This window comes from Strigops habroptila, chromosome 14 (assembly GCF_004027225.2).
Source record: "Strigops habroptila isolate Jane chromosome 14, bStrHab1.2.pri, whole genome shotgun sequence".
NCBI classification, from domain to species: Eukaryota; Metazoa; Chordata; class Aves; order Psittaciformes; family Psittacidae; genus Strigops; species Strigops habroptila.
Window position 1 is genome coordinate 10161661 of NC_044290.2, and position 25674 is coordinate 10187334.

Below are 25674 nucleotides of genomic sequence, written 5' to 3' on the forward strand. Positions count from 1 at the left end.
AATTCAAGAAAGAGCAAACCCAGTGAGAAGTAAATATGTGTTCACCTGTGTCTGCACGATGGCTTTGTTGGCTTCAGGAGCACTCTCGGACTAGCAGCAAGAGCCAGGCTCCCGAAGCTGGGACATGGTGGGACTGGGCCATCACAGATAGAGGAACACCGAGGTGATCCCTGGGCAGTGTGGGACTCAGTGTTATCCTCTCATTTCCTCCCTAGGAGGAGCAATGGCTTGCGATGGGAGCATTGGGCCAGCTGAGCATCACCAGCCACCCCTCATTTTCAATCTGGATCGTGATATCCAGGAGCAGGAGCCTTTGGACGTGGCATCCAGAGAGTACCAGGAGGTGCTGCCTGCAATCAGCAGGGCTTACGCCCAGGCTCTGGAGGACATTGCAACAGACAACATCTCGGTTGCAGATTACTCCAAAGACCCGGCCGTGACGCCCTGCTGTGACCCGCAGCACGTGGCCTGTCGATGCCACGCACCCGGGGCTCACAGAGCCGTGAGGGACCATCACATGGAGAGAAGAACAACGCGACTTCTGTGTCTCTGAGTGAATGATTGCTCTGGCTGCTCCTCTCCTGAGCCTGGTTTCTGTGAACGGCACTGTTGTGGCTCCAGGCTGGAGGTTGGCCACTGGGAGGGATGAGGCTGTGGTCCCCTTTGCTCTGTGTGATGAAGCAGGGAGGTGAGTTGTGGGTCTGTGTGAGCACACAGAGCAGGACTGTCCCCACATCAGATTAGGGCACTCAAAGACCTCGTGGCTCTCGGCACATGGACAGAGACAGGCTTTTTGTAGGGCTCTTTAGGTGAGAAAGAGCCAGGTCTTGGATTTAAACCACCTTCTGTGAAAGATGGATTTGGGAGAGAACTCCTCTGGGATATTTGCTTGGCCTTCCTCTAGAATGGACCTTACAGGAGCGGCTGGTGGGAGCACAACGTCCTCTCCCTTTTGGTGCTGAGACACTGAAGTCCATTGGCTGAAGAGAGAAGATTCCTGGCGGGCACAAGGTGAGTGCTCTGGGAAATGGAGCACCTGCCCCAGCAAGTGAGGTTCACTAATGAGGTTATCTTAAAGACCCAGCTGTAACAGAAGAGGGTCCTGGGCTCCCCTTAGTGTCACCCTCCTCATGGGCAATGCCAGGGGTGCAGATGGGGTGAAGCAGCTCTTAAAAGGCTATTCTGGGCAGATGCAAAGGCAAAATCAAAGGTGCAACTGAAACCTAAGAAACCCCTGGGACTTCTCAGCAGCTGAGTGAGGGTTTTCTGAAGCAATTTTGGGCTCTGATTTACATACCCAGATCTCTCTTTGGACAAGCCATGGACTGGTGTGGACTTGGCTTTGTGTGGGAGCAGCATCCACCACCAGCCCCCCAAACCCACTCTCCACTCGCAGCACTTAATCGAGACTGACATCTTTAGGGCCCCACAAAGAACAGCAGGAGCTGCAAGGGACAGAGCGTGACTTTATTCTGTCTTTCAACATAGCAAATGGCATCTCTAATGTCACTGCAAAAATACTTTGCCTGGGTAAAATAGTATGTATATACTGTACAAAGACATAAGTTCAATATATCTTCCTCTAAGTACATTTATACACATAAACCAGCATAAATTAGAAAAGGGACAAATGGGTATATAAAATCCTGGTTACGTACAAATCTGATTAAATTAGCATTTACACTGTGGCTCTAACATATGGTTTGTTAAATATAGCGATGTGCATACAGTACAGAGACACCCCCCCAGACAGGAACTGAAACCAGGGGCCAGGTATTCACTTACTATAGGAAAAAAGCAGTGGCCCACCTTGGGTTTTACTTATTTGTTCTCGTCTTGGGGACTCCCAAATCTGTTCCTCCACATTCCCGGCTTTTCCAACGCGCTTCCCATCAGCTGTCCTAAGCGCGGATGTTTGCTTCTCATCATGACCTCTTCGCTTTGCCCGGCTGACCTCCACGGCACAAGATTATCTACCAAAATCAAAACAGAGCGGCCTTACTTTTCCCAGCAACAGGGTTTGTTTCAAGTTGGGTTTACACACATGGGAGGAGAAGGGGGGGGGGATGTCCTGTCGTGTTTTACTTTCCATTCAAAGGCGGATTTGTGGGTGGTTTTATTTATTTACTCTCCCCCTCCCCAAATTTACAGTCCTGGGAACAGGAACCATCTGGCTTGGTGATAAGTGTGTCTCGCCTCTAGCTGGCACTGGGCTGAGCGCTTGCAGGACATCAGTTACTGGGGTCAAGTCCTTTTGCCTTCCTAATTCGTCCCCTAAAGCTCAGCTCGTGGCATGGTGGGAGGGGAAAGGTGTGTGCTGTGCATCTCCGCATCTCTCCGGGGTCTCCAGATGGAGCCCACAGTTAAACACCAACAGGTTAGACGGGATCAGGTGAGGGGAAGCTCAGCCCAAGTATCAGCAAAGCCTCTGAGAGAAAGAGCAAAGCAGGCGCATGAAGAACAGGCAGCAGCGAGGACCCTGAACCACTTCACATCAGCCACTAATGCCATAGGATGAGGCTGGAGACCCTGGATGAGATGAGCCCCTGCTTCTGGTGGACACTAACCACTAACCAAGGCACAGATCTCCTCTTTATCAGCTCCATCCTGGACATGACCTGCATCCTGCAGCGGTGCGATGGGAGCCCCACAGCCCCAGCTATAGGAGGGTCTGTGCCAGCTCCTTCTCCTGGGATCCGTCTCTCCATGGGCTTCAGGACCATCACTTGCCTGGTTTTGAGGCACAAGCATTGGCACTGGATTGCATATATCCCACTGATGAGTTTAATCCTGCAAGCCCCAGCTGCCAAAATGCCTGTCTAGTACCAGAGAGGCTGCTGTGAGGAAGAAGAGGCCAGTCAGGTTCTGCCAAACTTGCTCATCCCCTGTGAAACACGATTACTAGTAGAGCTTCACTGCAAAATAAATGGCCTTTCCTCTGCTAACAGCCAGCTGCTGAAAAGATCACTTAAAATCACTAATGATGGTGCAACAGAAACACCATCCAGCAAGGAGCAAGGAAGAACTTGGGCAAACACTGGTCCCAGGGAGCCAAAGATGCATCTGCAGCCTGGTCACTTGTATTGAGTGGTTTGCAGCAGTGGGATGTGTGCGGACCCCACGCTGGGGCACTGATGGGCTGGATGGGCTGCTGGAGCTCGTGCTCCTCTACATCCTTCCTAGGAGCAGGCGTCAGTGGGAGCTGCACTGCTGTGGGGGTTTCATTCCACCCTCTGCAGCAGCATCCTCTGGCAGCACAGGCAGGCTGCCCAAACAGTCCTGGAGGTAGCCAGTAATTGATGTAGAAGAGATGCTTTTAAAGGCTGTGTATCAGTGAGGAGAAGCTGTCTTTGAAGAGCTGCCCGCTGAGTGCAATCCAGCCTGACTTAATGAAATGGTTCTCCTGATGAAGCCTTCACATCACCTCTGCTCCCCAAGCTGACAAGCTTCAGCGTGCAGCCAAGTGCAGGATGGATCATGTATGCCTGGAAGAGCACGGAGCATTCTGCTGGAAGAAATCACCTTTCCTATTGAATTCCAGAAGTTTTAAGATCTCCTGGTTCCATTCCTCAGGTCCACACAGGCCATCCTGCTTGCTGAATCCTGTAGGATTCCTCGTGTCAAACCTCACAGCACTACCCCAACACTGTTCTGGCTATGCCTTGGTGGGGAGGACCACTGTGGTGGCTCCCCAAAGTGGGGCTGGCCAAGCAGTGCCCTGCCTGGCCCCAAAGCACACACCAACAGGTCCTGACACCACTGGAAACCTCACCAACACTGATCAACCCTCAGGGAAGTGGGAGCTGCTCGGGCAGGTAACCAGGAAACACCCAGAGCTGGGTTTGCTCTTCCCATCCCACAGAGCTGCCTTCTCCTCACCCGAGGCCTCAGCCTGCTGACCTGCTCAATGACACCCGAGTCCTTTCTGTGTGAGACCAACAGTGGACCTCGAAGTGCTTAATCCACCCCATCAATGCAAGCAAGAGATGTAGCTGAACGTGTTCAAGCTCCTGCCGCAGGATCCTCAGCAGTGCCGGCACCATCAGTAGCAACATCCACATCTGCTCTGGTTGAGGCCACTTTTTATGAGCCCTCCTTGGACTTCTCATCTCTTCTCTGATCTGTTTAATGAAGAGGGAGTTTCTGACAATCAGCAACAGATTTGATGTTAGATTGAAGCTGCTTTTCCTCACTGTGAACAGCTGAGCCTCTAAAGTCTCGCTTGAGGTCAAGGGAAGGCAAGAGGTTTCAAAATGGAGAGGAACTGCTGGGTCTGAGCACTGCTGTTTCTCCAGAAGTATGTCTTAAGTTCAAAGCCATCCTCGTGGCGTGGGCTGCGGGCGAATATTCCATTTTGTCACAAGTTTTGAGGTTTTTAAATGTCTTTTTTGTTGCACACTGGAAAACAAACAGAACCCTTCCCATGTTTCCGCAAAGCACAACGCTGTCAAAACATTTTTGTTGGATAAGGTCAGGTTTTCTCTCCCTCCTTCTCCACACTGAAGTGACCGATGCCTGAAACCCCCCTGGAACGCCTCATTGAGACCAAATATCTCAGCACTGAGAAAACAGCAAAGTTCAGTGAAATTCAGAGCATCAAAACATCCTGACCAACAACCCGTGCGCACCAAAGCAGCGGGAGCCCGCGCCGCACTGCCTGGTAAACCAAGGCAAGAGACATTACCGTCAGCAAGAGAGGGGCAAAGCCCGAGTCCCGGCTGCAGAGGCTTCATCGGGAAGCTCCAATTGCTAAGTCACCAGCTCACGGAGTATTTCTGGAAAGCGCCTTCCCTCCCACACCATCTCCTCCCCAGCACTGCGGATCTGAGCTGCTCGCTCAGGTTCACTACAGCACGGGGCTCTGAGAGATCAAAGTTCGTTTAGAAAGTACCTGCTGTTGCACAGCAGGGGTTTGGGGCTGCTTTTATACAGCTTAACCCCAGCAGGGAGGCTCATTCAGGAGCAGCGTGATTCCTGCGTGCTGGCACTTGTGTGTCCCTAAACCACCTGGTCAAGAGCAGGTTTATCAGAAGGAAGCAAAGGATTTCTCTCTGGCCCTGCTGCTCCTTCCAGGGGCCTGGGCCACCACCTTCTCCTCCACAACAAGGAAGGAGGAGACAAGGAGAAAACAAGGAGGAGGAAGAAGGAACAAGAAGGGGGAGACATTTTATATACCCTTCTTGGGTAATGGAGTTGGACAACTAGAAAACTCCTGTTCTCAGTTTGCAGCAGGTTATGTTACAGGTTACAACAGAGAACTGGTCTAAGGTTAAGAAACTTAACCTTGGATTTAGATAGTGCTGTTTCAAAGGGATTCACTTTTTATCTAAGTTACACTTTGCATCAGTTAACAGCAAAGTGCCTCACAGAGGTCAGCCTCAGCCTATGGAACAAATCCTGGGATCCTGATAAAGTTTTTACTTCCTCCTTTTTAGGCAAAACTCCCCAGCAGGATATGGAAAGACAGAGTAAAAGGGATTCAAAACTCTGCCAAGTCTACAACTTGAAATCCATTACAGTATTCTGCTGTATTAATGCATTACTAGTATGAAGACACCACTGATTACAACCAGATCATAGCACGGTACCAACAGGGGTTCAATACTTAACACAACGAGGAAAAGGAACTGGAAAGACACTGCCAGGCTTAAGTTAGATTTTTAAAAGCCAGTATCTTGTCTCAATGGTAACTAAGAAAGTGCCATATAAAAATCATAAAGGAGTTTAAAACTCTGTTAGGCCTTTCACCATTGTCCTTGGAAAAGGAGTTTCTTTTTCAGTTAGCTCGGACATGCAGAGACTGGTGAGGTTCAGGTATGTTCTTCCAGTTGCATTCCATAAACTAACCCAACTGACTGTGAATGCAACAGGGAGTATTAAGTTTTTATTTCTAAAGGATGGTATTGCTCAAATGAAAGCTACTCCTGGTAATCCTGGAAATCTGCACAAGGCACAAAGGTTAGATCTGGATCTGAACTTCATTCTGCATCTGCACTTCATTCAATGAGTTCGTTCAGATCCATCTCTAGTTATTAGGTTTAATCATCTCTGCCCCATCCCCAGCTGCCATTTAGTGGGGTGTAATTTTCCTGGCACTGTCCCTATAACTTCATTAGTTATTTTAGGCTTCACAGTGAGCTGGGACAAGGTATCTCTTCTGTAAGAGGTTAATTCTTCTTAGCATGAATTGCAGTTTTAAGGGTTCCGAATGCTCACAGGAGGAAACTCATTCTCGTCATCAAGACACACTGGTCCAGTCGCAAACTCATGCTCTGGGATAACCTCTCCTCGCAGGGCACCGCCGTCCTCTGAATAACCTGTGCAAGTAGAAATACAAAAGGATACGGATGGGTGGATGAAAGGAGGTTGGAAACAAACAGCAGAGACACTGTGTTATCACCTTTCTAGCACAGAGCTGCTTCCTCTGGCTTTTTGGCAGAGCTCCTGGGCACTGCGGAAGAGAGAGGTATCTCCATCGACACTGCACATGAGGGAGTGGACTACATAGCTAGCTCCGGGTGCAGCAGCTTTCCTCCTCCACCATGAATGTAAGCACCAATTCCAGAGGAAGATCCACATCTATATGTGGACCTTTAGACTTGGGAATGTAATGAGATAGTCACCCAGTCTTCTGCAACCATTTAGTGCCAGGTTCATTAGGGTAAGATGTTAACAGGTTTGGGAATGCTGAACAAAAATAGCGAGATCTGACTTCTCCAGCCACAGTTTCAGCTCCTGGAAACCAGCCTGGCAGCAGCTGCTGCTGACAAACTGTGAAGCTCGGATGTGGTTACTGCTCTGCTGGCGGGCCTGCTTGTGGTCCAGCTCTGCACAAGGAGCAGAAGTGCTGGCAAGGGGTCCCGGGAAGCAGAGCAGAAAACGTCTGGCCTGGTTTTGGGGCAGGGGATGAACCCAGTGAGCTCCACAGAGTCCTGTCCCACTCTGCATTGCACAAGTGGTGTTTCCAGTTGAAGCCTTGGATGCTGGGAGACTTTTCCACTTTGCCCTAGGTGGATGCTTACCTGGCACAGTTGAAGTTGAAGGCACTGTACTTTGTCTGGCTACAGTTGCTGCATAAGATTGAGGTAACGGAGGCTGAAGGTCGTTTTCTTTGTTCTCCTCCCTCTTTCCTGAGCCAAGGAGACTGTAAAGGAGGAAGAGAGGGGAGAAGAGTTAGTTCTGACCCAAACCACTCCTCTCCCAGCACCGGCTGAGACAAGCCCACGCACCCACATCTCCTTGAAGCACATCACCCATCCACATCACTGCATCGAGGCACTGCCTGCAGCCCTAACAGTACTGCCGAGGAGGAGAGCATTGTGTCTACAAGTGAAGCAGGGGGGAAGCAGAAGATAGGGAAGGCACTACTTCAGCTAGAGGACAATGCTGGCAGGAGAATAGAAGGGAACAGATTGACCACAAAAGCTTTAGGTTACAAAGGCAAACAGTGTTTCTGATCACAGAGGGGGCTCCAGAAGGCTTCCAACAGGAGCGGACTAGATGGGAAAAGCAGCCCTGGCTAGTTTTGGACGGCGTTTGAGCAGAGATATAGTATGATGTAACGTAACTCATGACCCAAGGGCCCTTTTCAGTCCTCTGATGCTCAGAGGAACCCACATGACAAAGCTGGCCCGCCAGCTCCGTTGGGCCGCTCCGGGACGGGCGTCAGGGGTGTTGAGGGCGGCCGGAGCGCGCTGGACAGCGCAGCTTTGAAGTGCTTTTGTTTTGTGGCTTTCCCAAAAGCTGCTGGCATTTTCCTGGCTGTCAGCCACCTCCCGGCTTACAGCACATGTTCCATCCCAGCCCACTCCAAAGGCTTCACATCTGGAGCCAAGTAGCCCAGATGTGTGTGTGTGGGGTTACATGCTTAATGGAATTTGCATCCAAACGGAGCAGCACGGGGAAGGCTCTGCTCTGGCACTGCGTGCCTGCAGCGTGCATCTCCATGGGGTTTCCTTCATGGAAGCTCCCAGCCTCGCTCCACACCATCCTACCCCCAAGGTCAGGGCAGGAAAAGGCGCTCTGCTCCCCTGCTACCATAGCGGTCAGTGCTCTGCTGCTGAAGGCATCTCTTAAGGCACAGCCTGCCCACCTCTGCCACCAAAGCTGAGATGTCCCACAACTGCCTAGGGATCTGAGATGGCTCTGGTTTCTTCTGCAGGAAGCCCCACATCCATGCCTGCTGATGTGGTTCTCACCCACCTCTGTTGGATCAGGAAGCTAAAGTCACAAAGTTCTAATGTTCTCGCTCCAGATCCATTTTGTGCTTTCTGTGGAATCTCCCTTGATTTGTTAAAAGATATGTATCAGATATCTCTATCAGATGTGTCCAGAGGTATAGCTAGTTACCTGTGTTTCTTAATTAAGACACACTCCCCTCCATCTTGTGGGTCCAGGTTATAGATACAGAGATGTCCATCTGACGTAGTCACCAACAGTCGAGGCAGCTTCTGAATCCTGATGAGGAAAGCACCATGAGCCCAAACACCTCTGGCCTCACACACACATACACACCCCGCCTCGCTGCGTGCTCTGCAGGCAGGGTACAAGATAAGGGGCACACTGGTGGTGTTCTGCAGAGATAGCTGTGTTTGCTCACAGGCAGAGGGATGCAGATGTCAATACATACGTGGAGAGGGCACAGATGTTCCTTTGTCCGGAGACGTTCAGGCGGACAGTGGCAAAGGCTCGATCCTGGTTCATCATGCCCGATACCTGAGCAGGGAGGTAGTTGGTGGCAGCCTGGAACATCTTTCCCATGTAACCGCTCCAGGTTGGAGGCTCTTCTGGCCGGCTGAGGGGGTCACAAAGCAGCATCAGTGGGGTTACCACAATCAGTGTGACAAAACAGACCAGGAACGTGCAAAATGATCCTGATCTTGGCTATGCGATGGCTTGCTTTGGAGCACCTGCACACACTGTGCACCGGCCTGGCTGGATACACAGGAAGGAGGCAGGGGACAGAGGCAGTAATAAATCCAGAGCGGGCCTGGAGAGGCTGACGGCGGGAATGCAGTGTGTAGCTTTTCCAAGGAGTGAATCCCTCAGGACACAAAGCCAAAGAGTTGGCAGCTGGTATTGCTCATGGAGAGTATGTGGTGAGGAAATGCAGCTCTGTAAAGGGAGACCTCTGCAGCAGAGACCCCCCTGGGCAGGCAGGTTAAGCCAATCTAACCCCCTCACCTGTCAGTGAGATGCTCCAGTTTAAAGATGTGCACGGTCTCCGTGTTGCTGGAAGCACAGAGGAACTGGGAATCCATGCTGAACACCAGAGAGCTGATGTTCACATACCTAAGGCCAAGCAAAGACAGGACTGGTCACTTCATTTTATACTTTTCAAGGGGAACCACTCTGTTTTGCTCACAGAGAAGAGGATGGGGAGGAAGGAGCCCCATATACAGTGAAGAGCACCCTGCCTGCCTGTGGGCTGACTGACTAGCATTTCCCTACTCCCTTTGCTCAGCAGAGCTGCGATTAGCTTCGAGCTAGTGCCAAGCAGCCAGAGAGGTGGAAATGTGCCTGCTCACAGCTGTCTGTGGAGTGAACATCCATGCCAGCCTTACTACAGCAGCTCAAGCTTCTGGTACTGCAAAGGCCAGGGAGGATATCCAAAGCGCTGGATAGTGGGATACATACAGCATCGCCTGAGCAGGTTCAGCAATGCCAGGGTGTCTTGGTCATGGCAGTTTCTGTACTTGCAGAAGTGGGTGTAAAACCACAGGGATGGGGAAGAGGGAAAAGTTGGGAATTGAGCTACTGAATATATCTGCGGGAGCCAGCAGAAGGGCAGCCACAGCCCATTCCCACCACTGAGACTTGGGCTCTGCACAAATGACTTAGCAGCTTCACAGCCCCTCCTTTGCGAGAGTAAGAGTCGGGCTAATAACTTTGGGGACTTCATTATTTCAAGTAAGAAACAAGCAAGGACAGAGTGAATGGACTGAATCTACCTCTGTTCTCTGCCGTCGCCCTGTTCTGCGACACACTGAACTGAACCACTCAACTTGCCGGAGGCAGCTGGGTCTGGCACAATGGCATGTCTATCTGATACGTTCACTCTTGTTTTCCTTCTGCAAAAGATGCCAAAGCCACCAGGATCTGACGTTGCCCTGTCCTTCTGTTTACGTTTCTGCTCCGGGAGCCCTCTGTGTACTTGTCACTGACAGAAGAATGAACTGACCTTTTCATCCCTCGCCGGAATTCATAGAGCTTTTGCCCCCCAGGAATGGAAAACACACGAATGACTGTGCCCTGCAAAACATGCAAAGGGAAAGATCATGCAGGAGCAGGGCAAAGAGTGGGAGCCCTTTCCCTGACACACCCAGGAAACTCGGGATGTGCAAAGGCCCCTCCTGTTTGCCAGCCAGGGTCAACCTGAACCTGATACACGCGACTTGTACAAGTCAGAGTCCATTTAGTGCCTCTCCTGTGTTTAAGGACAGGCAGATCAGAGGTCCTGCTCTCCATGCTGCAGGCAGCTGATGCCCCGGAGCTGTCTGGGACCCCGCTGCCAGCCATGGGCAGAGCTCACAGAGCACGCAGGGAGGGTGCTTGCAGTGGTGCTTACTCACTTTCTCAGAGGCACTTGCCAGCTTCGAGCCAGTGGAGTTGAAGGCGAGAGCAGCCAGAGGCCCATCATGGGCAGGAATGGTGCAGGCTGTTTTCTGTAGGGCACAAGATAACGTGAGTGCAAAGAGACACATTGGTCCTTGGACTGTGTAAGGGCGTTCCCTGCCTCACACCTTATCCAGGCCTGCTGATATGGATTCACGGGATCACATCGTGCTCATGGCATCCCTTCATCATCTTCAGCATTTCTTATCTCTGCTCTACCTTGTCCTCACTCCCTGCCCAGCATGGGCACTGTGGTCACAGAAAGCTCACTTCATGGGCACGGGTCTCAGCTCCCTAGCTCTCAAAGCTGCAGGATCACAACTGAGCCCTCCCTGAAGCGTGGCATGTTTTTGTGCAGAGACAGAGCCACCTTCCCTGCAGATCCCTGTGCTCTACAGCAGATCCTGCTGCAGCGACACCACCCTGGTGCCTGCAGGGAGCCCAGGCCCTCGCTAGCACCTCTCACAGCAGCAGCAGTGTGTTTTCCCCTTGTGCTCTGCTCCTCCCCTGCTGCAGATCCTCAGCTCCCGCTGCACGTACAGAGCCACAGCCTTATGTAATCCAAAGCCCTGGCATAAACAGCAGATAATCATGACCCTGCTTCCAGCCAGGGACAGGCTTCCTGAAGGGGCTTTGGATACCTTGCCCTCTCCGTGACTTCGGGTCTGGCATCTCTTCCAGCCTGTGGCTGCGCATGGAGCAGCTCCGACCTCCCTGAGCTACCCTGGTCACATCCCCTCTGTGGGATATGCTTCCTATAGGAACCCCCAATAGGAACCCCTGTGTCAGCCTGGCAGCAGCTTCAGGCTGCGGGGTAATGGGTCACGTTTCCCTGAATATCCCATAGTGGGAGATGGATGTCCTGATCTCAGAGAAGCTGTCTGCTTCGCACGGCATCCAAGCAAGGGGAATGTGCCTCCCTGGGCAATTCCCTTGCAGTCTAGCTCGGCGGAGTGGATTTATTCATCCTTCCCAAAGGCCCCGTTGGCTTTGCTGTGGTTCTGTTTGTTTTCAGTCCCTGCCCGTATCCATAAGGGCGAGCTTCGCACTTACCAAACTATTTCCGTCGTAAAGCGCGATCTCTCCGCTGGTCGCGCTGCCGGGATAAGCCAAGTAGGAGTTGGCGTGGTTGATGGAGAGAGCACACAGACCTGGCACGGCGAGAGGGACACGGCTGAGCTCGTTTGGGAAGGCAGAAACGCGGCCATGGACCCCGCGGGGGGCTCAGGCTCTGTCTCATTTTGGGACAGCGTCTGGCACCGGGCGCAGGGCGCTGGCAATGCCTCGGCCGTGGGGACACCTGCTGGCATGGGACAGTACGGCTCCCTCCTCCCCAAACCCTCCCGCTCTGAAGCCTGCTTTGAGGCTTCTCACCCTTAACTATCTCCTTTGAGAAGGCAGGAATAGGGGCATGAAACACAGCAAGGGCGCAGGGCAACTGTCCAGGCACATCTGGACACCTCCAGATGTGCACAGGGTGTATGTGCTGGGTCAGATGAGCAACGCAGCATGGGCACAGCCCCGGTATGAAGGTTGGCACATGAAGCCTGGCATGCAAAGAAGTGGCCATGGGGCTGTTTCCTTTTTCTCTGAACGGAAAAGGGAAGCAGAGAGAGACCAAACAAATGCCACAGTTATGCAGGGAGTTTCCGGCTGACGAGGAACTTGAACGTAGTTAAATTTTAAGCACAGGGGGAGTTCTTCCCCATAACAGCCATCTGGGTTTATGCCAACGTGAGCATAAAGGTTCCCAAACACCCCTTTCAAAGTGAGCAGGAATTGCAGGATGAGCCAGGGAGGGATGGATGGCTCTGTGTGCGAGTATGTCCATCCGCCTGCCCCCCAGGTGACCTTGGAAAAGAACATCTCTTCCTGCCTCCCATTTGTGCCGCTGGCTGAGGACCCATCCCTGTGAATCCTGTCACATACAGAAGCGAGCCTCCCGTGCTTCCTGCACCACATCCGCGTGCTCCCAGTCCTCCCAAATCCTTCAGCACGACCTGAGCTTCCTGATCCCCACCTCATCCCACGTGCGGAGGAAGCCGCGGGGTTAAAGGCTGCTGGGGCTGCTGCCACGTTCCTCAAAGCAGGAGACCTGAATGCTGCACGTTTGTGCACAGACTCACACACGGACCACGCAACCCGTCATGTCAGTTCACAGCCCTGGCCCCGGCCCAGCAGCGGGGAAGGATAAGTCTGAAGCTCTCATTTTAGGTCATTGTTTGTAACTAAACAAAGAGACCGCAACGGAGCTTTGGATGGGCCGTGGGCCCTGGGATCCACTCCCGATCAGTCAGAGGCTTTTACATCATGCCAGGGACAGCGTGCGCAGGGGAGAAGAGGTTCAGCAGCAAAGTGCAGGCAAATGAAAGGCACCCGAAGAGGGAGGGATAGGAGGAAGGCAACGACAGATCAGAGACTTTGCTCGTGATGAGCATCCCATCTGTGCAGGATGGTGTTCCCCCGGCCCAGGCAGCCCCGGGGGGATCAGCAGAGCCCTTTCTCTAAGCATTGGATCTAGGGAATGCTCAGGCTGAACAAAGCAGGCTCTGAGCGGCTGCTGTGAGTCACCCGCTCCCTCTGCGCCCGCCTGGCTGGGAGAGGCCGACGGGAAACCAGGCCAGGGGAAAACACAGATGTGAGTGTACTGGGCTGACCCCGGGGAGACACACAGAACAAGGAGCACAAAGGACACGACAGCCTTTGAAGATGCTCCTCTGCTCTCACAGCCCTGACAAGGATCAGTGGGTGCAGTGGCGGGCTCAGGAGGGAGGAGGCAGGCTGGTGCTGCTCAGGATGGCACCTCTCAGAGTGCCACATCACCTCCTCCAGCAGCAGGGAAACAAGGTACCTGTCAGAGAAGCCTTGCCTTGCCCCCAGGCAGGTCCAGGCACATCTGGGGCTTTGGGGAGAGCCACATGAGGTGGTTTCCAAAGCTGCCGTCATGGCACACGTGTCACCACGAGCACTGTGACCTCCTCAGTGTAAATCCTGCCCCTGACATGAGCCATATGAAAACCAACATGCTCGAGCACACTTGAAAACCAAAAGGCTCGGTACTGTGGGCATCTTCCTCTCCTGTTTGGAGGCGGCTGGACCAGGAGCCAGATCCTGGCCAGGAACAGCCTGAGATCTCACCGTGACTGGTTGGTGGGTGTCCAAAGTCCTGGTCCTCCCTGTGCTGGCATTGTCGTGCCCAGGGCACACACCTGGGGGGTGGCACACTTCGTGTGTGCTCCTACACCCCCCAGCACAGATCCCCACTCCAAAAGGGATTGTACAAGGAGTGGTAAGACTGGGCTGCCTCAGCCCCCGGGACACACTCTCCTCAGGGTCAGGCTTGGGATCAAAGCAGTTGATCCAGGGACAAAGGGAGCACGCATGGCACTTGTCACCGAGCTCATTTCAGTGACAGATGCTGCAGCAAAAGGATTTTAAACAATTGAGCCCTGTATGAAGCCCTGTGATCTGCTGTCCTGCCCGGTGAGCTGATTGCTGCTGCTCTGAAACCATGACCGGATCATTCATCCCCACTTCAGGCGTGGGGACCCCTGCCCTCGCTGCCAGGCTGGGCTTCCTCAGGCAGGTTTTCAACTCTAATTATATTTGCAGTGTTTAGCATGTTTAATCCACACGGAGAAGCCATCTGCTGAGGCCTGAAGTAGGTCAGGGGAGCCGCCAGAAGAGCGTCTCTTGAAAGCCAGGCATGAGCATCACATCAGCAGCTTCCCCACCAACCACCCGTGAACCGATGCTGCAGCCTGCGACCGGCCGGGATATCACAGCGCTGCCGCAGGCGCTCGGCCAACATTCCCTCTCCATGGCTAAAAATAGCTCCTCTCCCACGAGCAGGAAAGCCGGATTCACCCTACGCTGCACACAGAGAATGTATTCTGCAGCCACCTGCCCTGCCCTGTGCGTTTGCAGTGTCTATGGGATACATGCCCCATCCCTTGCAGAGTTCAAAGCCAGGTTGGACAGAGCCATGGGTGACATGGTCCAAGGGTGAGGTGTCCCTGCCCATGGCAAGGGGTTGGAACTAGATGATCTTAAGGTCCTTTCCAACCCAAACCATTCTATAATTCTATAATATCAAGTGGCAGCCCAGGCTCCTGAGGACTCCCTGGCAGGGAATTAGCTGCGTGTTGTGCCCCAGATGATCTTCACAGCTCTAATCGCTTTGGGAGCTGACCCCAAAGTAACCACAACAAGGAGCTTTCTACCGTAGCAGAGCAGTGCATGTCCATGGCCAAAAGAGAACCTGGGTTAACCACAGGCCTGCAGGGAGCGTGGAGCTCTGCAGCACGGTGTGATGCTGCAGAGCTGACTCACTCCGGCAGCGCGGGAAAGCGGGGCCGGATAGTGGGAACACCGTGGGACGCTGACGCAGGACATGATGAAGGAAGGGCAGGGAGCTCCAGAGGGAGAATTTTAAGTTGTGCTGTATGTGATGGGAAACTTGTGGTCCTGGTTTCCTTAGTTTCCTGCTTGTGACTGAAAATAAAGGCATGCTGTGGGAAGCTGTGAGCTGCATGGACATCTCACATGAGGACAGGAAGGGAGCGAACCTGGGAGGTGAAGTCAAACCGTGCTGACAACTTCTGCTCTGCTTTACTGCATCTGGTGCTCTGGACAGAGCAGGGTTTTGATCAGGACAGAACAAACCCCTCTGTTCTGCTCTCCCAAGCCCAGCTGGCTGCCTCCCTGCATTTCTGGCTCCCCAATGCTGACTTAGGATACACAAGGCAAAGGCTGGTTTAAATTCTAACAGGAGTGTTGTGGCTCTACAAAGCTCCTACAGAGCTGATCAATCCCTTTCACACAGTTCTCTCACTCTTACCTGTTGTATTTGGAGGTGTATCCAGAATAGTCTTCAAAAGCTTCATATCCTTAATGTTGTGGATGTAAATTGACTCTTCCAGGCAAACCACCAGCCTCTGCAAGGACAAAAGGGACATGCACAGAACCTCAGCAGCATGGGCACGGTGCCTCTGTCTGCTGCTCCCACAGTTTACGAACCCAAACCTTCGCCCTCAGAACTCAAAAGGAATTTCTCATGCACTGGAATGTAACAGAAACATCATCTCTTCTGCTCCTCCGTCCCCTCTAACTGGGCAACCTTTGATTTTGGATGACTCTGCTTTTGAGAGCTGCTGCATCTGGTCTTGCTTTAGAAAGCAGGTAACACATCACGACTTCTCTGCTACTGTAAGAGCTGATCTTCAACATCCCCAAACCCCAGAACAGGAGAATGCATCAGGGTTCTACCCACCATGGGCCTTGATTGCCATCTATTCCTACCCCAGCTTTTCTTTGCAGTTCTTTTCACAGCAAATAGCTTTTTGCTCATAAAGACCTGGCAGCAGAGGGGCTGCCAATCCTGCCTGCCTGCAGATGAGACTATGTACCCCTTTCTCCTGATTTGAGAGCAAACACTTAGGTGATGCTGCTGTTAGCCCCACTGCCGCTAGACCTAACGCATCTGTGCAGCACATCAATGTTTCTCTTCCCATTTGGCATCAGCAGGTGAGGCTCTGCTTTGTGTGCCTGCAGAACAGCACAAAAACTGGGCTGGGAAAGGTCTGTTCGGGGACAGTCACGTTTACACCATCTTGGCAGATGGGCAGGGGATTTCCAAGTTCATCTGCTTGTACCTTTTCTGCTGCACTCTTCAGGAACATGCACCCAGCCAAGAGGCAGCCGCTAAGAGAGGAGCTGCCAAGCGCTGGGGAGGAAAGGCACAGAGGAAAAAGGAAACCTAATGCTGTAACCTTAGCACTGGGCCACCATCTGCGTGACCGCTCAGCTCCGTGTCTCAGCTTGGTCCAGATCAATACGTGTTACCACGGAGGCATTTGGCACAGAGGCTTTTTTTGGGACCAGGCTTTGGATCTGGCTGAAAGGTTGTGCTTTCTAAGTCCAGCGAGTGCACAGCTCCACCTGTATTAGTGCCAAGCGTCCAGAAGCACTGAAAACCTCCCAATACAAATGGAAGGCTACACTCCATCCAGGCTCCTGAAGCTGGAGCACCCGAATCCATATCCAGGAAGCCTCCACCTCTTTAGAAATACGGCCACTTATTTAGTATCTAAATGTGGAGCTTAGTCACTAACTTGAAACACCCACATTAGAAAATCTTTGCTTTGCTCCACCATTACTCTCGGATCAAACTCTTTCCCACTTCTATTCCTGCTAACCACAGCATCTGGGGCTGTGTCAGGGCCATTTTGCATTTCCAGGAAGACTTTGCCTTTTCTACAATAACAGCCATCAACTTGCTAGCAGAGACCGAGAGGAATATTTATACAGCTGAATTCAGCAAAGCCACCATGAGCTTTCCCAGAACTGCAAATGTGCTGCTGTTGATGTACAGGTGAAAGGAGGGTTCCAGATGATGGCAAAGCCAGAGCTGCAGCAAGAAATGCTGGCACCAACAGGGCCAAAATCCAGGAAAGTGATGGGGGCAGGAGGTGAACAGGAGAAGGAGGCCTGGACAAGCTCACCATGAGTTGGAGAGGGCTGGTTCTCTGCCTCCTTAGCCCATGCTAACACCACTGCGAACCCTGCTGAGATGAGGAATGGGTTCTGTCCTTGCTGTGCACACAGATGGGGCCTTAGAGAAGGTGCCTGGTGCTGTGATTGCTACACAAGGCTGCTACAAGGCTCCGTGTCTTGTACAGAATGTTACTGCCCATCAGTGTTTTTCTTTAGTACTTGAGTTTGACACGAATCAGGTGAGATTACTGAGTTGTATGTTGAGGACTTAAATGCACTTGGGATGGAAACAGCCAGATCAAACATCCCCAAAGAGCTCAGCAGGGCTTCAGCAGTGAAGGAAAACCCAGGGAGGTTACAGGAGAGCTTCTCACTGGTCACAAAGCACAGCTTTGTTCACCACCTTGAGACAAATCATGATCTACCTTAACACACTTAAGAGTTACGATAGAGCTTGGAGCGAAGAATTCCCATGGATCAGCAACAACCGAGGGACTTGCTTGCTTGTTTGCACAACGAGGACATTTTCACAGGGAGATCGAATTGAAACATGCACCATTTGTTTGAGACCCGTCCCTGTTTTATTTGCCACCATCTTCCTCTGTTAATGCCTTGTGTGGGATTTGGCCTTCTATGGGCTTCTAATGAAGTATAAAAGCCCAGGCATGGGGTTCAAATGTCCCAGCACATGCAGAACCTGGCTGCCTCCAGTTTAGATCTCGATCATAGACTGGAACAGTGATTCCTCTTCTATCTACCCCAGTAAGTGCAGCATTTCCAGCTCTCTCCAGGTGTGTCTGTGTTGCAGCTGGAGGATGAGCTCAGCCAGGATTGGAATCCAAGCTCATAAAGCAGCCAAGGAACACGGACGCAGGGCTGGGCCTGTGCATCATCTTCAGGCAATCTCCAGAGCAGCACACAGGGAAAAGCCTGAACTTATTCTCACACTGATCTCCTAGAGCAGAACCTCCCAGTTTATTTTTACACATATACATCTATCTGCAATTCAAAGGAAGTCCGTATTTTGCCAGCTCCATTGTAAGTTTAAGTGAAAAAAATCAATTTAGGGCAGATTTAATTGTAGTACAGGAACTTCTGGTCAAACAGAGCTTTACTGGAAACTCAACCCAGAGTTTCCTTATGGGAGAGCCTCACTGCAGGACTCTCTGTTGCTAACTGAAGAGAGGCTGATTATATACAATTACAGAGACTGCTTATTTCTTCATTGTAAAATGTCCTCTGCTTCTCATGGCATATACTTTCAAAATAATTACGGACAAAAAGAAAAGATGACTTAAAGGCCTCCAAAAGGGCTCAGGGCTGCATGAGGCTGTGTCAGTTCAGAGAATAACACTCTGAAAGTCACCTTCTAAGCGGTCTGAATGTTTTCTATACCTTTAAAAATAAACCAAGGCTGTTGCAGTACTTGAAAACCAGCCTTTTGCCTCATGCACAGAGTTCAAGTCACTCCTGGGTTTTGTTACCAACTTTGAAGGTCTCATTTGTAACCAAGATGGCAGAGGTGGGCCTGCAGTCAGGATGTGGGATCCGAGGGAGGGAGGAGGATGAAAAGGTGTGTTTTTGGCAGAGCTGTGTGCTGAATGGGCAAAAAGGCAGACAACAAAAAGCCTTTGTGTGACTGCTGTGAAAACAGGGACTTTGCTTCATTTTACTGCAGCAAACAGAGGCAGCAGATGACATCCACAGCATCCTGCTCCTCCGTCAGGTCAGTGAGCCTGAAGGAGAGCTGGCAGGAGAGGACAAACCCCTCTGTCCCACTTCAGTCTCCATGCAAACCTAACCAGGCTGCTGCTGTGCTGGGCAGTGGGGTTCCAGATGGAAAGTCAACAGCAGCAAAGAGCCAGAGTGTGACAACAACTCTGGCTAACCCCTTTGCTCAGGCTCTTACCTGACGGTTCAGCCGGATGGACAGTATGTTACTGGAATAGCTGTAGTTGCAGATCTCTGTCCCTTTCTTGAAGTGGTACACATTCATTTGCTGTGGCTTGGCATGACTGACCACAACCACAAGGCTGCTGGAGAACAGACGCTCCACGATGTAAACATCTGGGATTTCATCTGGGCACAGAAGGGAAAGCAAGAAGCTTTAGCTTGGCTTATGGTGGGTTTGACTTGTGTAAGACTCAAATTAAGAGGGATTTGGGTTGGAATGTTCAGTGCTGAGGTGTTCAACATCTGCTTTTGTTACAGATTTCTCATACCTGGCACAAAGCATTTAGGTCAGAGCAGGAAGGGGTTAATGAACCTTCCCCTAAGGCAAAGCTTAAGCCAGCCCCCTGACAGTGCTGTTGTGCCTCTCCTGGGCAGGGCTCTCCAGCTGAGGCTAATCCCTGGGTCCTCCAGCTGCAGTTAATGCTTGGGAAGGGGATATAAAAAGGAGGAGCTCACCGAGCTTGGTCAGGGACTTTCCTGGAGTGGGTGAGCAAGCTGGGGCTTAGTGAGGTAAGGAACAAACAGTGTGTAACTCCCTGTTTATTCTGTGTGAAATCTTGTTTCTCCTGGCTTCCTTAGGGAAGGCTGGTGTGTTTAAGCCCTCCCTGTTACTAGCATTGTGGTCTCCAGAGAGCTCTAGTATGGCTGTGGTGATGGTGGTGTGGTATGTCTTGCAGAGACTATGTTTGGGATGGTTCCTGTTGTGCTGAGAAGGCACCATTACAATGGTCCTGGTGGGCCTGCACCTAAATCATCAGGGGCTATGATATTTTAGTGAAGGTAGCCTTGTAATAGTGCTTAGTGCTTGGGCTGTGCTGCATCAGAGGCACAAGGAGTGCTCCACAACAATGTTTGTATCCCAACCCATCACCTTCAGTGTGTCAGCAGCATGGATCTGGTTTCTTTTGGCCTGACTCGGGGGCAGTCCAAACTCATAAATACTTTTGAATACAAGCCTCTGACTTGCTGCTGCATAGCAGCTTAGCTACCCTGTGAGACTAAGAGGAAAGGAGCCTGGGCTTTGCTCCAGATGATGCAGTTATGTCTGGTTGCTGAGGCTCCTTCTACAGCCAGTGGAGAGACCAGCATATCCCAGCTGTGAGGTTTATCTTTAGTGCATCTCAGCTGAAACACTTCTGGCCATGGCCTGAACTAGAGTATGTGCTCCCTGAGGGCTGACTTGTTTTGGGCTGTGAAGTGCACTGCATGCTGCTCCGAGCACAGCTGAAAGCCTGCTGAGAATGACCTTCTTACATGGGAAACCTGTTAAAAACATCCAGTAAATACCACGCTGGACTAAAAACCTGCAAGTCATCCAGCATCTGTGTTGGGAGTCTGCGGTCCATGTATCTGAAACACGCTAGTGGTAAACTACCTCTGAATGCTGGTTTGTAGGACAAGCTGCTGCTGTCAGACCGGCAGCAGTGAGAAAGAAGCTGGACTATAACAGAGTTAAAGGACTCCCACAAGTTTTAATTACTACTGAATGTTCAGAAGCTTCTCCAAGGCTGTAGCTCACTCTAAAGGCTGCTGTGCACAGGGCAGTAACCAGAGCTGTTCATCTCCTGAGATGTTTCAGCAGAAACAGCTCTCTGAGCAGAATCACCCCCTCGAGGCAGGCTCAAGTGCAGTCATACAGGTAAAGTCTGTCAGCCAATACTGAAACAGAGCACTTACTGCTTTCATGGACCTGGTCCAGTTGTTCCACAGAGCTTAAAGAGAAAAGCCTGTATCCAGTTGTGGTTCCAATTGCCAGGGAGCTGCAAAGACAAGACAAAAACCTGCTAGTTCAGATCTTGAGGCCTCCAGGTAATAGCAAGAGCCCCTGCAGGTAGGGTGTGCTGGCTCTGACTGGGATAGAGTTAATCTTCCAGATTAGCTTGTATGGAATGGTGTTTTGTGCTGGAAGCAGTGCTGATAACACAGGGATGTCTTAGTTACAGCTGAGCAGCGCTTACACAGAGTCAAGGCCTTCCTGCTCCTCACCCCACCAGTGAGGAGGCTGGGGGTGCACAGGGAATTAGGAGAGGACACATCCAGGACAGCTGACCCCAGGGATATCCCACACCATATTTATATGCTCAGCATATAAATTGGGGGAAGAGAAAGAAGGGATGTTTAAAGGGATGCTGTTTGTCTCCCTGTTAGGTGTGACGGAGCCCTGCTTGCCTGGGATGGCTGAACACCTGCCTGCCAACGGGAAGTGGTGGATGGATTCCCTCTTTTCCTTTGCTCACGTGCAAGGCTTTTGCTTTCTCTGTTAAACTGTCTTTATCTCAGCCCATGAGTTTTCTCACTTTTACCCTTTTGGTTCTCTCCCCCACTGCACTGGAAGGGAGTGAGTGAGCAACTGCTTGGGGCTTAGCTGCTGGCTGGGATTAAACCATGACCCAGGGGAAGTGATTCCTGCAGTGACATCTGTGAAAGCACAACTTCAGTTTCCACTCTCAATCTAGAGCATATAAAATAACAAACCCAGGCCTCTGTCTTTCCATCTGAGGCTACTGCAGCCTACAGAAGGCAAGTATCCCTGTGAGATGGCAAGCTATCACCCATTCATATTGTACTGCAGCTGCTAGAGGAACAAATAAGTGCATCATAACCTGAAAGGCTGCAGATGGGATGCTTGGGATATAAAGGGGCTGTTTCCTAAGCCAGGAGCTGATCTATCTCCATGACACTGACTTGTGAGGACTATGGAAGATTTGCTCTCTCTAAGAGCAGTGGGTGCAGGCATGTAGTATGAGACACAGTCATGCCAAGCACTGGCTCTGTTCAGTTCCAGATACAGTAAGCAGCAACATCTAGGTCTTAATGCTGATTTAAGACCTGCCCAGTGCCCTGATGCACAGGGTTTGTGGTGACCAGCAGTACACCACCTGTCAATGCACTCTGTTTAGACACAGTAAATGCAAAGCAGTGCTGCAAAGGTAACAGTATTCCAGGTGTGAGCCTGGTGTCTGTGGTTCTTATCTTGTACCCCATGATCTGGGCTGCTCTGGGCTATGACTGCCACTGTGTGTGCGTGTCTTGCTGCTTCAGGATGTTTGTCGTACCATTTGGAGATGGCTTTTAAATGATTGGCTTTGAAGCAGGTAAACCACAGGTTAGGAATGGTGAGAGGCTCTGACGGAACCCTCTGTCTGAGGTGATGGAATCTGTGAGCATTTGGGAATGCTCCATCCCTGGTTGTGGCTGCCCCATCCCTGGCAGTGTTCAAGGCCAGGTTGGACACAGGGGCTTGGAGCAACCTGCTCTAGTGGAAGGTGTCCCTGCCCGGGGCAGGGGGTTGGAACTGGGTGAGCTTTAAGGTCCCTTCAACCCATTCTGTGATGGGGCCATGCCAGGGCACAGGCTGCTCACCAGGAGGCTCTCGGTGACTCTGCCACCTCCAAAGTGGCCATAGCTCGGGTCAGCAGACAAAGCCCTCGGAGAAAGCCCCTTCTCCGACGCTCCCGAGCTGCTAGGGAGGGAAATCCCGGCGCTCCCTCGGCATTTGCTGCCTCCCAGAGACCGAACGGGGCGGGGGGGGGAACCTGAGGACGTGTCCCGAGAGCCGCAGGGCAGAGCCCGGCGGGGCCGTGTGATCGCGCAGGGCCCCGTTTGCGCTGTGAAGAGCCTCGTACGGGACCCCGCGGAGCCGGACCCGTGGATGGGGTTAGGGGGGGTCCCTGTAAGGATCGCTCCCCGAGGGACCGGCCCCCCTCCGGGCTCTTCCGGCCCGCTCGCCGTCGCGCTGCCGTCGCCCACCCCGTCCCCCCCCGCCCCGCTTACGTGCAGTCCTGGTTGTAGGAGAAGCAGCTGAGCGCCGCGGGCGCCCCCGGGGCCTCGGCCGCGGCCTCCATGGAGCGGGCGCGGCGGCTCGGCCCGCTCCGGCCCCTGGCCCGCTCCGCGGCGCGCAGGGGCGGTGCCGCCTCCCATTGGCCCTCGCCCTACAGATAGACTCATAAATAAACCTATCAGCAAGGAGCAAGCGGGATAATCCCGCCTCCGGGGCTAGCGGAACGGGTTGCTATTGGCTGGCGGCGCGCATCGGCCGCGCGTCGGCACGTGGTGGTGTTGTGGTTGCATCAGACGCGGCCGGGCCGCGGGGCGGAGCTGGAGCCCAGCGCTACCGGCCGCGGCCTGGGGCGGCTCTGCGGGGCCCGCTGCGGGACCGGGGCAGCGTGTGCGGGGTCTGGAGCGGTGGTGGCAGCGCCCCGACAGCGAGCGGGGCCCCCCCCTTCCCCGTCCGCCGCCGCGCTGCGCTTTGGAGGGTAGTGGAGGGACGAGTTTTCCCTTATAAAGCATGATTTACGCTCTAAATACACTGTATTTGTGCGTTATCCGTGCGATTTATGGGGTTAAACCTACCAGGGAAGATACAAAGGAAAACACCCCCCCCCCCCCCCCCGAGCCAGCCTCTACATGAGAAACGTTCTGGAAGTCGGTGGGATGGCAGAAAGCACGCAGGAACAGGGGCAGAGCTGCAAACCCCTCATTAGATGAGTAATCCTCATGTGAGTGCTGAAGTCATTGCCCTGGATCACTGGATGCGCACCGCAGGGCTTCTGGAAAAAGAGCCGCACGCAATACCATCTCAGTGAGGCAGAGCCCATGCGGACACGGATCTCTGCCTGGATTAACCCCCTTCCGCTGCCTGTTGGAGGGTTTAAGACCTGTGACTCTGAAGATGATTGATTGTGGGGAGGAAGTATGAAAATGGACAGCTTAAAAACCATGAGCTTGGAGGCTGGTAGCAAATGGGACGCATCCCTGGGATGCAGAGCGCATGAGTGATGCTGCAAAGGCAGCAAGGGAATAATTTGAGATTCATCATGTTTTTTTGGGAAAATGGGGAAGGAATAACCTAATGGGGAAGTTCTAATAAACCTCAAAATGGAACAGAAAAGCTGGTTTTGAATGTCCCAAGACTGTCCCTGTTGATCAGCATAGTTTGGTTTTGAAACAGGGATGTCAGAAAAGGGGCTTGTGGAGAAGGAAGAAGTTCAAAACCAAAACAAACCCAGGGAGACAGTGCCTTGTATATCAAACAAACAGCTTCTGTGCAGCTGCTGCTTGGGTAATCACCATGAGCTGGTTTTAAAACGAAGCCTTGATAAAGCAGAGCCACAGAAGCATCTGAGACTTGGGCAACACAAATATTTTTGCAGCTTGACTGATGCAACCCTGTTGGTCAATCTTCCTCTCAGCTCTCTGCTGACAACGGCCGTTTAATTAGCAGAGGTGGGAGTAACAAACAGTTCTTGTCCTTTGCTACAGCGTGAAAACCTTTGGTGGCCTTTGGAGCAGGTCAAGTACAGCTGCAGAATGATAGAATAATAATGGTTTGTGTTGGAAGAGACTTTAAAGCTCATCCAGCTCCAACCCCCTGCCATGGGCAGGGACACCTTCCACTAGAGCAGGTTGCTCCAAGCCCCTGTGTCCAACCTGGCCTTGAACACTGCCGGGGATGGGGCACCCTTACAGGGAAGAAACATCATGCCATGGAGATCATTGCAGTTGTAAGACCAGGGCCAGCACCAGGACAAGCTGCTCTGGAATGTCTGGAATAGCTTCTGTGTGCTGGTGAAGCCCAACCTCACAAGAACCTTTGGAGATCTTGGGATCTGTGCTCCAGCAGATTGGGGCGCTTGGGCTTTGGGCATGAAACAGAAGGTGAAGTGCTGAGTGTGGAAATTGTGGGTCTTTCTGAGAAAGGAATGAAGTATCTCTGATGGCTCAAACATAAAGAAGTAGTTACACTGATCATTCAGGAACATGGCTTTGGAAGGAGGTAGTAGTTAGGGTAGGAGGTAGAGCCCAAGATCTTTCTTGGGATCTGGGAATATGTCGCACCTAGGGAATATGTCCTGGCAGAGGCAGCAATGAGCCCTGCCAGGCACCAGAAGGACCATTCTTGCTCTGATGCATGCATTTGCTGAGAAGAATACATCAGGAGTTGGCTTTCCTTTCCTGACAATCCTGTGACTGCAGTAACCATCAACAGTAACAACCTCAACTCAGTGATTAACTCCGAAACCAGCCCAGAGTGTGGCCATCCGATCGGGAATAGTTTTCAACGCAGCACACTTCATGTGACAGATGTTGGTTTGTGTTCTCCGCACAAAGGAGGAAACAGAGGTGAAGAAGCTGGGGAACCACTCACTGCGCCTAGAAGGGCCTCTCCCAGCCCACAGCATCCTGCATGTGGCCACTTGATGTGGGAAGGGTTAGGAACCTTTGGATGGCTTTTAGGCTTTTCCTGGCTCAGTGTTTAAATTCTCGCCAAGCTCTTCCCTCTCAGATAAAAGGATTGGTCTCTGTGAAGCTGTGGCTGCCCCATCCCTGGCAGTGTTCAAGGCCAGGCTGGACACAGGGGCTTGGAGCAACCTGCTCTAGTGGAAGGTGTCCCTGCCCATGGCAGGGGGTTGGAGCTGGATGAGGTTTAAGGTCCCTTCCAACCCAAACCAGGCTGGGATTCTATGTTATGTCTGATATTTGAATGAAATCTGCTACTGAAAGAAAGGTCTTGGCAGGGAGTAAATCTGCTATACATCCTTCACTGGTATTCATGATAACTATGGGCTTATAAGGGAGGCAGGAGGGAACAGGCAAAGGTGAATGTCTAAC

The 25674-nt window shown here is 52.1% G+C and overlaps 2 protein-coding genes across 6 annotated transcripts in view; one reads left to right on the top strand and one right to left on the bottom strand.

Moving 5' to 3' along the window:
- The window catches only part of ARSG (arylsulfatase G), a 37198-nt gene extending 35503 nt beyond the window's left edge, over positions 1–1695 (top strand). For all 4 annotated transcript variants that reach the window (XM_030506591.1, XM_030506590.1, XM_030506589.1 and 1 more), the window contains exon 12: positions 216–1695. In XM_030506591.1, the coding sequence (XP_030362451.1) occupies positions 216–553 (338 nt within the window). In that variant the 3' untranslated portion in view covers positions 554–1695. The remainder of the gene's footprint in view (positions 1–215) is intronic.
- WIPI1 (WD repeat domain, phosphoinositide interacting 1) lies at positions 1447–22985 on the bottom strand. 2 transcript variants are annotated; one of them, XR_003994416.1, is made up of 13 exons: positions 22837–22985; positions 20740–20822; positions 19019–19188; positions 15455–15551; positions 11668–11765; positions 10572–10664; positions 10181–10251; positions 9184–9291; positions 8630–8794; positions 8350–8457; positions 7023–7144; positions 4685–6317; positions 1447–1973 (listed from the first exon to the last, which is right to left on the bottom strand). XR_003994416.1 is itself a non-coding variant. In XM_030506593.1 (13 exons), exons 1-13 carry the CDS (start codon positions 22905–22907, stop codon positions 1926–1928), a joined length of 1335 nt encoding a protein of 444 aa, XP_030362453.1. In that variant the 5' UTR covers positions 22908–22985; the 3' UTR covers positions 1447–1925. The 2 variants fall into 2 exon arrangements, 1 of the variants encoding a protein (XP_030362453.1); XM_030506593.1 differs by having other exon boundaries at positions 6217–6317.
- Positions 22986–25674: the final 2689 nt, after the last annotated feature.